We start from the raw sequence: 12,297 nt of genomic DNA on the forward strand, positions 1-12,297 counted from the left end.
TTTATCGGCTGTCAGGTTTAACTTAAATGCATTGCCCATTAAAAGCAATTTTGTTCAACTAAATTGAAATCTCCCCACACACCTGAATTGAAAATAAATTGATACTTAAATTTATTTATGGCAATTTGTAACCTTTCAGCAAAATGGAACTTGGACAGTTCTCTCCCTAAAAGGCTGATTCAGTTACTTCGATGTGCTGCTCCAGAACAGCGCATTGCGCCCAGCAGCATCGCAAGTTTTTCCTCACACCCTATAGATGCAATCTTAATGCCTGCTGCAATAGCCCTAGATGTGTGCAGCCAAACATTTTGGTTTATTGAATTGACCCGTAAGAGTGGTTCATAGAAGAGGCAAACTACCAGATTTTAAGGGGTATATGCAATTCACGGCGAATCGCGGCAATTTTTCGCCGTTTTTTAATTCGACTCAATTCGCCAGGTGAATTCCGGCAGGTGGCTGCCGGAATTCACCATATTCAATGAAAAACGGGTTCGCCAGAATCGCGGGCGAAAATCGGCCGATTTGGCGGATTTTGCCGCGATTTTAAAAAACGGGAAAAACCCGGGGAAAAAAATGGCGTGGGGTCCCCCCTCCAAAGCATAACCAGCCTCGGGCTCTTCGAGCTGGTCCTGGTTCTAAAAATGCAGGGGAAAAATTGGGCAGGGATCCCCCGTATTTTTAAAACCAGCACCGGGCTCTGCGCCTGGTGCTGGTGCCAAAAATACGGGGGACAAAAAGAGTAGGGGTCCCCCGTATTTTTAACACCAGCATCGGGCTCCACTAGCTGGACAGATAATGCCACAGCCGGGGGTCACTTTTATGCCGTGCCCTGCGGCCGTGGCATTAAATATCCAACTAGTCACCCCTGGCCGGGGTACCCTGGGGGAGTGGGGACCCCTTCAATCAAGGGGTCGTCCCCCCCCAGCCACCCAAGGGCCAGGGGTGAAGCCCGAGGCTGTCCCCCCCCCCATCCAATGGGCTGCGGATGGGGGGGCTGATAGCCTTTTGTGATAATAAAAAGATATTGTTTTTTCTCTATCGTCCTAAGTGGATGCTGGGGTTCCTGAAAGGACCATGGGGAATAGCGGCTCCGCAGGAGACAGGGCACAAAAAAGTAAAGCTTTTACCAGATCAGGTGGTGTGCACTGGCTCCTCCCCCTATGACCCTCCTCCAGACTCCAGTTAGATTTTGTGCCCGAACGAGAAGGGTGCAATCTAGGTGGCTCTCCTAAAGAGCTGCTTAGAGAAAGTTTAGCTTAGGTTTTTTACTTTACAGTGAGTCCTGCTGGCAACAGGATCACTGCAACGAGGGACTTAGGGGAGAAGTAGTGAACTCACCTGCGTGCAGAGTGGATTTGCTGCTTGGCTACTGGACACTAGCTCCAGAGGGACGATCACAGGTACAGCCTGGATGGTCACCGGAGCCGCGCCGCCGGCCCCCTTGCAGACGCTGAAGAGAGAAGAGGTCCAAAATCGGCGGCTGAAGACTCCTGAGTCTTCATAAAGGTAGCGCACAGCACTGCAGCTGTGCGCCATTTTCCTCTCAGCACACTTCACACAACAGTCACTGAGGGTGCAGAGCGCTGGGGGGGGCGCTCTGAGAGGCAAATAAAAACCTTATTAGAGGCAAAAAATACCTCACATATAGCCCACAGAGGCTATATGGAGATATTTAACCCCTGCCTAACTTCAAAAATAGCTGGAGACGAGCCCGCCGAAAAAGGGGCGGGGCCTATCTCCTCAGCACACAGCGCCATTTTCTCTCACAGAAAAGCTGGAGAGAAGGCTCCCAGGCTCTCCCCTGCACTGCACTACAGAAACAGGGTTAAAACAGAGAGGGGGGGCACTGATTTTGGCGATATTGTATATATATAAAAGATGCTATAAGGGAGAAACACTTATATAAGGTTGTCCCTATATAATTATAGCGTTTTTGGTGTGTGCTGGCAGACTCTCCCTCTGTCTCCCCAAAGGGCTAGTGGGTCCTGTCCTCTGTCAGAGCATTCCCGGTGTGTGTGCTGTGTGTCGGTACGTGTGTGTCGACATGTATGAGGACGATGTTGGTGAGGAGGCGGAGAAATTGCCTGTAATGGTGATGTCACTCTCTAGGGAGTCGACACCGGAATGGATGGCTTATTTAGAGAATTACGTGAGAATGTCAACACGCTGCAAGGTCGGTTGACGACATGAGACGGCCGACAATCTATTAGGACCGGTCCAGGCGTCTCAGAAACACCGTCAGGGGTTTTAAAAACGCCCATTTACCTCAGTCGGTCGACACAGACACAGACACGGACACTGAATACAGTGTCGACGGTGAATAAACAAACGTATTTCTCATTAGGGCCACACGTTAAGGGCAATGAAGGAGGTGTTACGTGTTTCTGATACTACAAGTACCACAAGAAAGGGTATTATGTGGGAGTGAAAAAACTACCTGTAGTTTTTCCTGAATCAGATAAAATAAAATGAAGTGTGTGATGATGCGTAGGGTTACCCCGATAGCAAATATTGGCGTTATACCCTTTCCCGCCAGAAATTAGGGTACGTTGGGAAACACCCCTTAGGGTGATAAGGCGCTCACACGCTTATCAAGTGGCGTTACCGTCTCCAGATACGGCCGCCCTCAAGGAGCCAGCTGATAGGAAGCTGGAAAAATATCCTAAAAAGTATATACACACATACGGTGGTTATACTGCGACCAGCGATCGCCATCAGCCTGGAGATGCAGTGCTGGGTTGGCTTGGTCGGATTCCCTGACTGAAAATATTTTATTCATGTAGAGCATTTAATAGGATGCATTCTATATATATGTATGTGAGATGCACAGAGGGATATTTGCTCTCTGGCATCAAGATAAGTGCGTTGTCCATATCTCCCAGAAGATGTCAGGGACACGACAGTGGTCAGGTGATACAGATCCCACACGGCAGATGGAAGTATTGCTGTATAAAGGGAAGGAGTTATTTGGGGGTCGGTCCATCGGACCTGGGGACCACAGCAACAGCTGGGAAATCCAACCCTTTTTTACCCCAAGTTACATCTCAGCTAAAAAAGACACCGTCTTTTCAGCCTCAATCTTTCCTTTCCCATGAGGGCATGCAGGCAAAAGGCCAGTCATATCTGCCCAGACATAGAGGTAAGGGAAGTAGACTGCAGCAGGCAGCCCTTTCCCAGGAAAAGAAGCCCTCCACCGCGTCTGCCAAGTCCTCAGCATGACGCTGGGGCCGTGCAAGCGGACTCAAGGTGGGGGGGTAGTCTCAAGAGTCTCAGGGCGCAGTGGGATCACTCGCAAGTTGACCCCTAGATCGTACGAGTATTATCCCAGGGGTAAAGATTGGAGAGTCGAGACATCTTCTCCTCGCAGGTTCCTGAAGTCTGCTTTACCAACGGCTCCCTCCGACAGGGAGGCAGCATTGGAAACAATTCACAAGCTGTATATCCAGCAGGTGATAATCAAAGTACCCCTCCTACGACAAGGAAAAGGGTATTATTTTTCCACACTATATTGTGGTACTGAAGCCAGCCGGCTTGGTGACACATAGTCTAAATCTAAAATGTTTTGAACACTTACATAAAAGGTTCAAATCGAGATAAAGTCACTCAGAGCAGTGATAGCGAACCGGAAAAAAGGGGACTATATGGTGTCCCTGGACATCAAGGATTACCTCCATGTCCAAATTTTGTCCTTCTCATCAAGGGTACCTCTGGTTCGTGGTACAGAACTGTCAATATCAGTTTCAGACGATGCCGTTTGAATTATCCACGGCACCCCGGGCCTTTTTACCAAGGTAATGGCCGAAAAGATGTTTCTTCAAAGAAAAAAGGCATCTAAATTATCCCTTACTTGCACGACCTAAAAAGGGCAAGTTCCAGAGAACAGTTGGAGGTCGGAAGAGCACTATCTAAAGTAGTTCTTCGACGGCACGACTGGATTCTAAATATTCCAAGAATCGCAGCTGTTTTCCGACGATACGTCTGCTGTTCCTAGGGATGATTCTGGACACGGTTCAGAAAAAGGTTTTTCTTCCCGAGGAAAAAGCCAAGGAGTTATCCGACCTGTCAGGAACCTCCTAAAACCAGGAAAGGTGTCTGTACATCAATGCACAAGAGTCCTGGGAAAAATGGTGGCTTTTTACGAAGCAATTCCATTCGGCAGATTCCATGCAAGAATTTTCCAAAGGGATCTGTTGGACAAATGGTCAGGGTCGCATCCTCAGATGCACCTGCGAATAACCCTGTCGCCAAGGACAAGGGTATATCTTCTGTGGTGGTTGCAAAAGGCTCATCTATGGAGGGCCGCAGATTCGGCATACAGGATTTGATCCTGGTGACCACGGACGCCAGCCTGAGAGGTTGGGGAGCAGTCACACAAGGAAGAAACTTCCAGGGGGTATGGACGAACCTGGAAAAGTCTCTTCACATAAACATTCTGGTACTAAGAGCAATCTAAAACGCTCTAAGCCAGGCGGAACCACTCCATGCAAGGAAAACCGGTGTTGATTCAGTCGGACAACATCACGGCGGTCGCCCATGTAAACAGACAGGGCGGCACAAGAAGCAGGAGTGCAATGGCAGAAGCTGCCAACATTCTTCGCTGGGCGGAGAATCACGTAATAGCACTGTCAGCAGTGTTCTTCCCGGGCGTGGACAACTGGGAAGCAGACTTCCTCAGCAGACACGATATTCACCCGGGAGAGGGGGGTCTTCATCCAGAAGTCTTCCACATGCTAATAAACTGTTGGGAAAGACCAATGGTAGACATGATGGCGTCTCGCCTCAACAAGAAACTGGACAAGTATTGCGCCAGGTCAAGAGATCCACAGGCAATAGCTGTGGACGCACTGGTAACACCTTGGGTGTACAAATCAGTATATGTGTTTCCTCCTCTGCCTCTCATACCAAAGGTATTGAAGATTATACGGTGAGGAGGAGTAAGAACAATACTAGTGGCTCCGGATTGGCCAAGAAGGACTTGGTACCCGGAACTTCAAGAGTTGGTCACGGACGACCCGTGCCCTCTACTTCTGAGAAGGGACCTGCTATAACAGGGTCCCTGTCTCTTTCAAGACTTACCGCGGCTGCGTTTGACGGCATGGCGGTTGAACGCCAGATCCTAAAAGGGAAAGGCATTCCAGAAGAAGTCATTCCTACCTTGATTAAGGCAAGGAAGGAAGTCACCGCGAAACATTATCACCGCATTTGGCGAAAATATGTCGCGTGGTGCGAGGATCGGAGTGTTCCGACGGAGGAATTTCAACTGGGTCGTTTCCTACATTTCCTACAATCAGGATTGTCTATGGGTCTCAAATTGAGATCTATTAAGGTTCAAATTTCGGCCCTGTCAATATTCTTCCAAAAAGAATTGGCCTCAGTTCCTGAGGTACAGACTTTTGTTAAAGGAGTACTGCATATACAGCCTCCTGTGGTGCCTCCGGTGACACCGTGGGATCTAAATGTAGTTTTAGATTTCCTCAAATCCCATTGGTTTGAACCATTGAAAAAGGTGGATTTTAAATATCTCACATGGAAAGTGACTATGTTACTGGCCCTGGCTTCCGCCAGGAGAGTATCTGAATTGGCGGCTTTATCTTATAAAAGCCCTTATCTAATCTTCCATTCGGATAGGGCAGAACTGAGGACTCGTCCGCATTTTCTCCCTAAGGTGGTATCAGCGTTTCACCTGAACCAACCTATTGTGGTGCCTGCGGCCACTGGCGACTTGGAGGACTCCAAGTTGTTGGACGTTGTCAGAGCCTTAAAAATATACATTTCAAGGACGGCTGAAGTCAGAAAATCTGACTCGCTGTTGATACTATATGCACCCAACAAGTTGGGTGCCCCTGCTTCTAAGCAGACGATTGCTCGTTGGATTTGTAACACAATTCAACTTGCTCATTCTGTGGCAGGCCTGCCACAGCCTAAATCTGTTAAGGCCCATTCCACAAGGAAGGTGGGCTCATCTTGGGCGGCTGCCCGAGGGGTCTCGGCATTACAATTCTGCCGAGCAGCTACGTGGTCGGGGGAAAACACGTTTGTAAAATTCTACAAATTTGATACCCTGGCAAAAGAGGACTTGGAATTCTCTCATTCGGTGCTGCAGAGTCATCCGCACTCTCCCGCCCGTTTGGGAGCTTTGGTATAATCCCCATGGTCCTTTCAGGAACCCCAGCATCCACTTAGGACGATAGAGAAAATAAGAATTTACTTACCGATAATTCTATTTCTCGGAGTCCGTAGTGGATGCTGGGCGCCCATCCCAAGTGCGGATTATCTGCAATACTGTACATAGTTATTGTTAACAAATTCGGGTTATATTGTTAAGGAGCCATCTTTAAGAGGCTCTTTCTGTTATCATACTGTTAACTGGGTTTAGATCACAAGTTGTACGGTGTGATTGGTGTGGCTGGTATGAGTCTTACCCGGGATTCAAATTGCCTCCCTTATTGTGTACGCTCGTCCGGGCACAGTACCTAACTGGAGTCTGGAGGAGGGTCATAGGGGGAGGAGCCAGTGCACACCACCTGATCTGGTAAAAGCTTTACTTTTTTGTGCCCTGTCTCCTGCGGAGCCGCTATTCCCCATGGTCCTTTCAGGAACCCCAGCATCCACTACGGACTCCGAGAAATAGAATTATCGGTAAGTAAATTCTTATTTTCCAGTAGTACTACAAGTCCCAGCAAGCCTCCCCCGCAAGCTGGTACTTGGAGAACCACAAGTACCAGCATGCGGGAGAAAAACGGGCCCGCTGGTACCTGTAGTACTACTGGAAAAAAAATACCCAACTAAAAACAGTACACACACACCTTGATAGTAAAACTTTATTACACACTACCGACACTCACATACTTACCTATGTTGACACGCCGACTGCCACGGTCTCCGACGATCCGAGGTACCTGTGAAAAAATTATACTCACCTTCCAGCGTCCAGAGGTAAATCCAGGTCCAGAGATAATCCACGTACTTGGCAAAAAAAAAAAACGAACACCGATCCACCGGACTAAGAAAGGGGTCCCATGCTTTCACATCAGACCCCTTTCTCCCGAATGCCGGGACATCACGTGACTCCTGTCACTGAAGTCCCTTCAGCCAATCAGGAAGCGCTACTTCCGTGGCGCTCACCTGATTGGCTGTGCGCTGTCTGTGCTGTGACAGCGCATCGCAAAGCCGCTCCATTACTTTCAATGGTGGGAACTTTGCGGGTAGCGGGGGGGGTTAACCCGCGGTCAGCGGCTGACCGGCGGGTGACCTCACCGCTAGCCGCTAAGTTCCCACCATTGAATATAATGGACGGAACTGTGCGATGCGCTGTCTGAGTTCAGACAGCGCACAGCCAATCAGGTGAGCGCAACGAAGTTGCGCTTCCTGATTGGCTTTAGAGACCTTTATGTGACAGCTGTCACTGACAGGTCTCATTCGTGGAAAGGGGTCTCATGTGTCAGCATGGGACCCCTTTCAGTCCGGCATGGAGCGGGTGTTCGCTTTGTTTTTTTGCCAAGTACGTGGATGTATCTCTGGACCATGGCTGAGGTGAGTATATTGAACTTTTCTTTTCAGGTATCCGTGGATTCTACATGGAGAAGAGGACCGATGTCGGCGTGTGAACATAGGTAAGTATGTGTGTGTCGACGTATGAAATAAAGTTTTACTGTCGACGGTGTGTGTGTCCTGTTTTTATTTGGGTATTTTTTTCCCATTAGTACTACAGGTACCAGCGGGCCCGTTTTTCTCCCGCATGCTGGTACTTGTGGTTCTCCAAGTACCAGCTTGCGGGGGAGGCTTGCTGGGACTTGTAGTACTACTGGAAAAAACAATATCTTTTTATTATCCCAAAAGGCTATCAGCCCCCCATCCGCAGCCCATTGGATGGGGGGGGACAGCCTCGGGCTTCACCCCTGGCCCTTGGGTGGCTGGGGGGGGGGACCCCTTGATTGAAGGGGTCCCCACTCCCCCAGGGTACCCCGGCCAGGGGTGACTAGTTGGATATTTAATGCCACGGCCGCAGGGCACGGCATAAAAGTGACCCCCGGCTGTGGCATTATCTGTCCAGCTAGTGGAGCCCGATGCTGGTGTTAAAAATACGGGGGACCCCTGCTCGTTTTGTCCCCCGTATTTTTGGCACCAGCACCAGGCGCAGAGCCCGGTGCTGGTTTTAAAAATACGGGGGATCCCCTGTCAATTTTTTCCCCGCATTTTTAGAACCAGGACCAGCTCGAAGAGCCCGAGGCTGGTTATGCTTTGATGGGGGGACCCCACGCCATTTTTTTTTTAAGGATTTTACCGTTCCAGCAAAAAAAAAAAAAAAATATTTAAAAAAATATATAAATAATATTTGTGCCTCCCCAAAAAAAAAAAAAAAAGTACCTAATCCCTTCTAATATAAATAGATATGCTATTCCTAAAAAAAAAAACACCAAAAAAAACATGTTTAAATTTTTTTTTATTGTTTTCACCCTCCAAAGTGTGGCGGATTGAAAAAGACGAATTTGCTGTCTAAAAGCACTGCTGTCGAATTTCCAAACTTGAATTGAATATGCTTTGGTCGAATTGCAGCACTTGTATCATTGCAGAAAAGTCGAATTTGCAAAAATTCGAATTTCAAAAAGTCGAATTTTGAAAGTCCGTTTTTTGGTCGGAAAGCACTGAATTGCATAGGCGAATTTTTTTTTTGGTCGAAAATGACCCGAAATTCGACAATTTCGGGAATTCGACCGCAATTGCATATACCCCTAAACCTGCTTAATAAAGTGGTGCTTGCTTTGGTTAGGGTGATACATGAGTTTAGCATAGGCCTGCATAAGAATGATATTCTCATTTTTGTTGTTAATGTCTCATTTGAAGGGACCCATTTTTCAACGAGTTTTAGCTAATTTAAACCTGTTGCATATGCTTAATGATGCTCCAACCAATCACCTCCCAACTGTCTTGCGCTGTCAGTATCCCAACAGCGGCATCCTGCCCACCAGAATACCGGCAGTGGGGTGAGCGCTACGAGTCCTCTTGCGGACTCACTGCGCTCACCACACAGACGGTTTCTATTCCCACTCTATGGGTGTCGTGGACATCAACGAGTGGGAATAGCACCTGTGAGCTGGTATTCTGGTTGACTGCATTGTCGGCTGTCAGGATTCCATCGTCTGTATCCTGACCGCCGAGATCCTGATAGCCGGCAAATTGATTGCCTCCCATAGCAAGTGGGTATTGAAATAAACCTGAACTTGGGACATGATTGTAGCATTAAAGTTGTGATATGCAACCTATACAGATGTGTCCTCATACATCATTGCTGCAGTCGCTCCATACGGGCTGTTGGCGCCACACTGCTAGTATGTGGCGTCTTTTTGCAGAAAATGCATCTTAGTCGCAGCGCGATGTGGCAAAGATGCACCAGCAGACTGTGCTGATTAACTTGATATGCAACACTTGTATATCTACGTGCGACGTAGTCTGAGTTTGTATACGAAGTGCTATGATATAGCAGCCGCAGCTTTTTCCAATACAAATCCTTTTGTGCTCCGTATACAGACTCCGTCACACACAATATACAAGTGTCATGTATCAAATTAATCAGCACAGGTACATCCTAGTTAGAGCGCATTGTGACTAAGTAGCATTTTCAGCAAATAAGATGCCCAATGCTAGCAGAGTCTCGCGAGAGTTGGCAGCTCATTCACGCCAGGCATCCTCCGCTCCTTGGCATATTGATGCTAGATGTTCGAGGCTACATCTGTAAGGTTAAAGTTTTATCACAAATTAATTCTTAAAGTATATGAAGCATATATGTTTTTGCCCTCTTAAAGCTAAGGATCTGATATTGCAGTGTGTATTATATTTGGCGCCATTCCAAAAGCTCAGGTTCTGACCAGCCTTGTGTTATTTCATAGGTGCGCATTGCAGCAAAATTCATCACTCATGCACCCCCAGGAGAATTCAACGAGGTCTTCAATGGTGAGTAAACACAGGTTACACTCTGCTGTGAAAATAATTTTTCTTTGGTCTTTCGCCTTTTGTTGATGACCCATTTCCACTAATAAGATTCAAAGTAGTTTTGCTTGATATAAACCTAAAAGGGAGAATTAAATCAGGGCCTTCTGTGTCAAAAAATAAGAGAGGATTTTTTTGGTTGGTATTACGTAAATGAGAGGTTTCAGCTCATGGATTCCCACTGCATATAGAGCATTTGTTTTTGACTGACAAAATATGTGCAACCAGCTTTTCCCAAAGGAACTGAAACACAGCCCCGGCAATATTAACATCGCTTTGAATTGAATCGACCCCATAGAGTGTGAAAAAAACTAACAGAGATAAATTCTGCCTAACGATACTGCTAAACACACTCTTGAATACCATAAGAAGGAATAATTAAAGACTGGAATAATTTCTGAAATGCAGTAGGACCAAAATCTGTCTATTTTTTCGATGTGTGTAATACAGAATTGTTTTATACTATTCTATATTTTAAGTTTGGTTTCTCATTAGAAAAAGTAACATACCTGAACTGAAGAGATTTTAGGGATAAATTTAGCATCTTGCAGTATATGGAGGGAATTCAATTGAATGCAATGCTTTTTAATGAGTGCCCGGAGCTATTCAATTGGCCGCACTGTTAACCTGCTACAAGAGGACTTCCCTTTGCACCCTCCTGAGGTGCGATTTGAAATTCAACTTAACTAGTGCCATGATGCTAGTTGCAGGCTTACCGCTTAAGGTCCGTTCACACGGAGAGATTTTGATTATGAGCGATTTACCTTGAACTGGCAGTAGGAGATTTTGACTAACTTTACCAGCGATTTTGACTAGGTGTGCCAGCAATTTTGGCTATGGGTGATTTTGACTAACTCATTTAAGTAGGGAGATGTTTTCACTTTTCCAGCGAAATTACATAGTCGAAATTGACTTGCCTGCACAGTCTATTTCTCCTACGTCCTAGAGGATGCTGGGGACACTTCAAGAACCATGGGGTATAGACTGGATCCGCAGGAGACATGGGCACTTTAAGACTTTAAAAGGGGTGTGAACTGGCTCCTCCCTCTATGCCCCTCCTCCAGACTCCAGTTAGATTCTGTGCCCAGTGAGGCTGGATGCACTCTGAGGAGCTCTCCTGAGTTTCTCTGAAAAAGACTTTTGTTAGGTTTATTATTTTCAGGGAGAACTGCTGGCAACAGTCTCCCTGCTTCGTGGGACTTAGGAAAGAGAAGCAGACCTACTTCTGTGAGTTTCAAGGCTCTGCTTCTTTGGCTACAGGACACCATTAGCTCCTGAGAGTCTGAACGCTAGGTACGCCTAGATGCTCGTTCTCAGAGCCCGCCGTCACCCCCCTTACAGAGCCAGAAGTCAGAAGACGGGTGAGTAGAAGAAGATCTGAAGACTTCAGTGACGGCTTTGAGGTACCGCACGGCGGCCGCGCTGCGTGCCTCTCTCCCACGCACAGACGGCACTACAGGGGGAGGGGGAAGGGGACGCCCTGGGCAGCATAAAAATCCTCAATATGGACTGCCAATGTGGTTTTTAAGTGCCACTAAATCCGAACCCCCGCCAGTATAAATATTTTACAAAATAGCTGGGCTGAAGCGCGCCATTAAGGGGGCGGGGCTTAGCCCTCACAGCTCTCATCAGCGCCATTTTCTCTTCACAGAGCTGCAGAGACGCTGGTCCTTCCTCTGCACTGCTGTGCAAGTAACAAGGTGCAAAACGGGGGGGGGGGGGGGGCACAGTTATTTTGGTGCTGTATATGTAATTATAACAGCGCTAACGGGTCTGAGGCTTTATATAAGGGATTTCAGAACCGGGATAAGCGCTGGGTTGTGAGCTGGCACACCCCTCTGTGTTTCTCTACCCAGGCTTTACTGTGGGTCTGTCCCCTATATGCCCAGTGTGTTTGTGGGTGTCGGTACACGTGTGTCGGCATGTCTGAGGCTGAGTGCTCTTCCCAGGAGGAGACTGGATTAGGGAAAGAAACGGCTGTGGGAGTGACCCTGTCGGCACAGCCGACTCCTGATTGGGTAAATGTTTTCAGTACTTTGAATGCGAATGTGGCTTTGTTAAATAAGAGATTAGATATATCTGAGTCTCAGAGCCAGGCATGGAAAAAAATCCGTGGAGGATGTGTTGTCAGACCCCCTCGGAGTCACAAAAGCGTTCATTTACCCAGTTAGCAGATACGGATACTAACACGGACTCTGACTCCAGTGTCGACTATAGTGATGCCAGATTAAATCCAAAACTGGCTAAAAGCATTCAGTACATGATTGTGGCGATAAAAGACGTGTTACATATCACGGAGGACCCTGCTGT

The 12,297-nt window shown here is 47.4% G+C and overlaps 1 protein-coding gene across 1 annotated transcript in view; it reads left to right on the forward strand.

Moving 5' to 3' along the window:
• Positions 1-12,297, forward strand: part of CAPZA1 (capping actin protein of muscle Z-line subunit alpha 1) — a 144,436-nt gene that overhangs the window by 80,082 nt on the left and 52,057 nt on the right. The window contains exon 2 of the mRNA XM_063955388.1: positions 9,888-9,951. Within this exon, the coding sequence (XP_063811458.1) occupies positions 9,888-9,951 (64 nt within the window). The remainder of the gene's footprint in view (positions 1-9,887; positions 9,952-12,297) is intronic.

The sequence above is a fragment of the Pseudophryne corroboree genome, chromosome 2 (assembly GCF_028390025.1).
Source record: "Pseudophryne corroboree isolate aPseCor3 chromosome 2, aPseCor3.hap2, whole genome shotgun sequence".
Lineage (NCBI taxonomy): Eukaryota > Metazoa > Chordata > Amphibia > Anura > Myobatrachidae > Pseudophryne > Pseudophryne corroboree.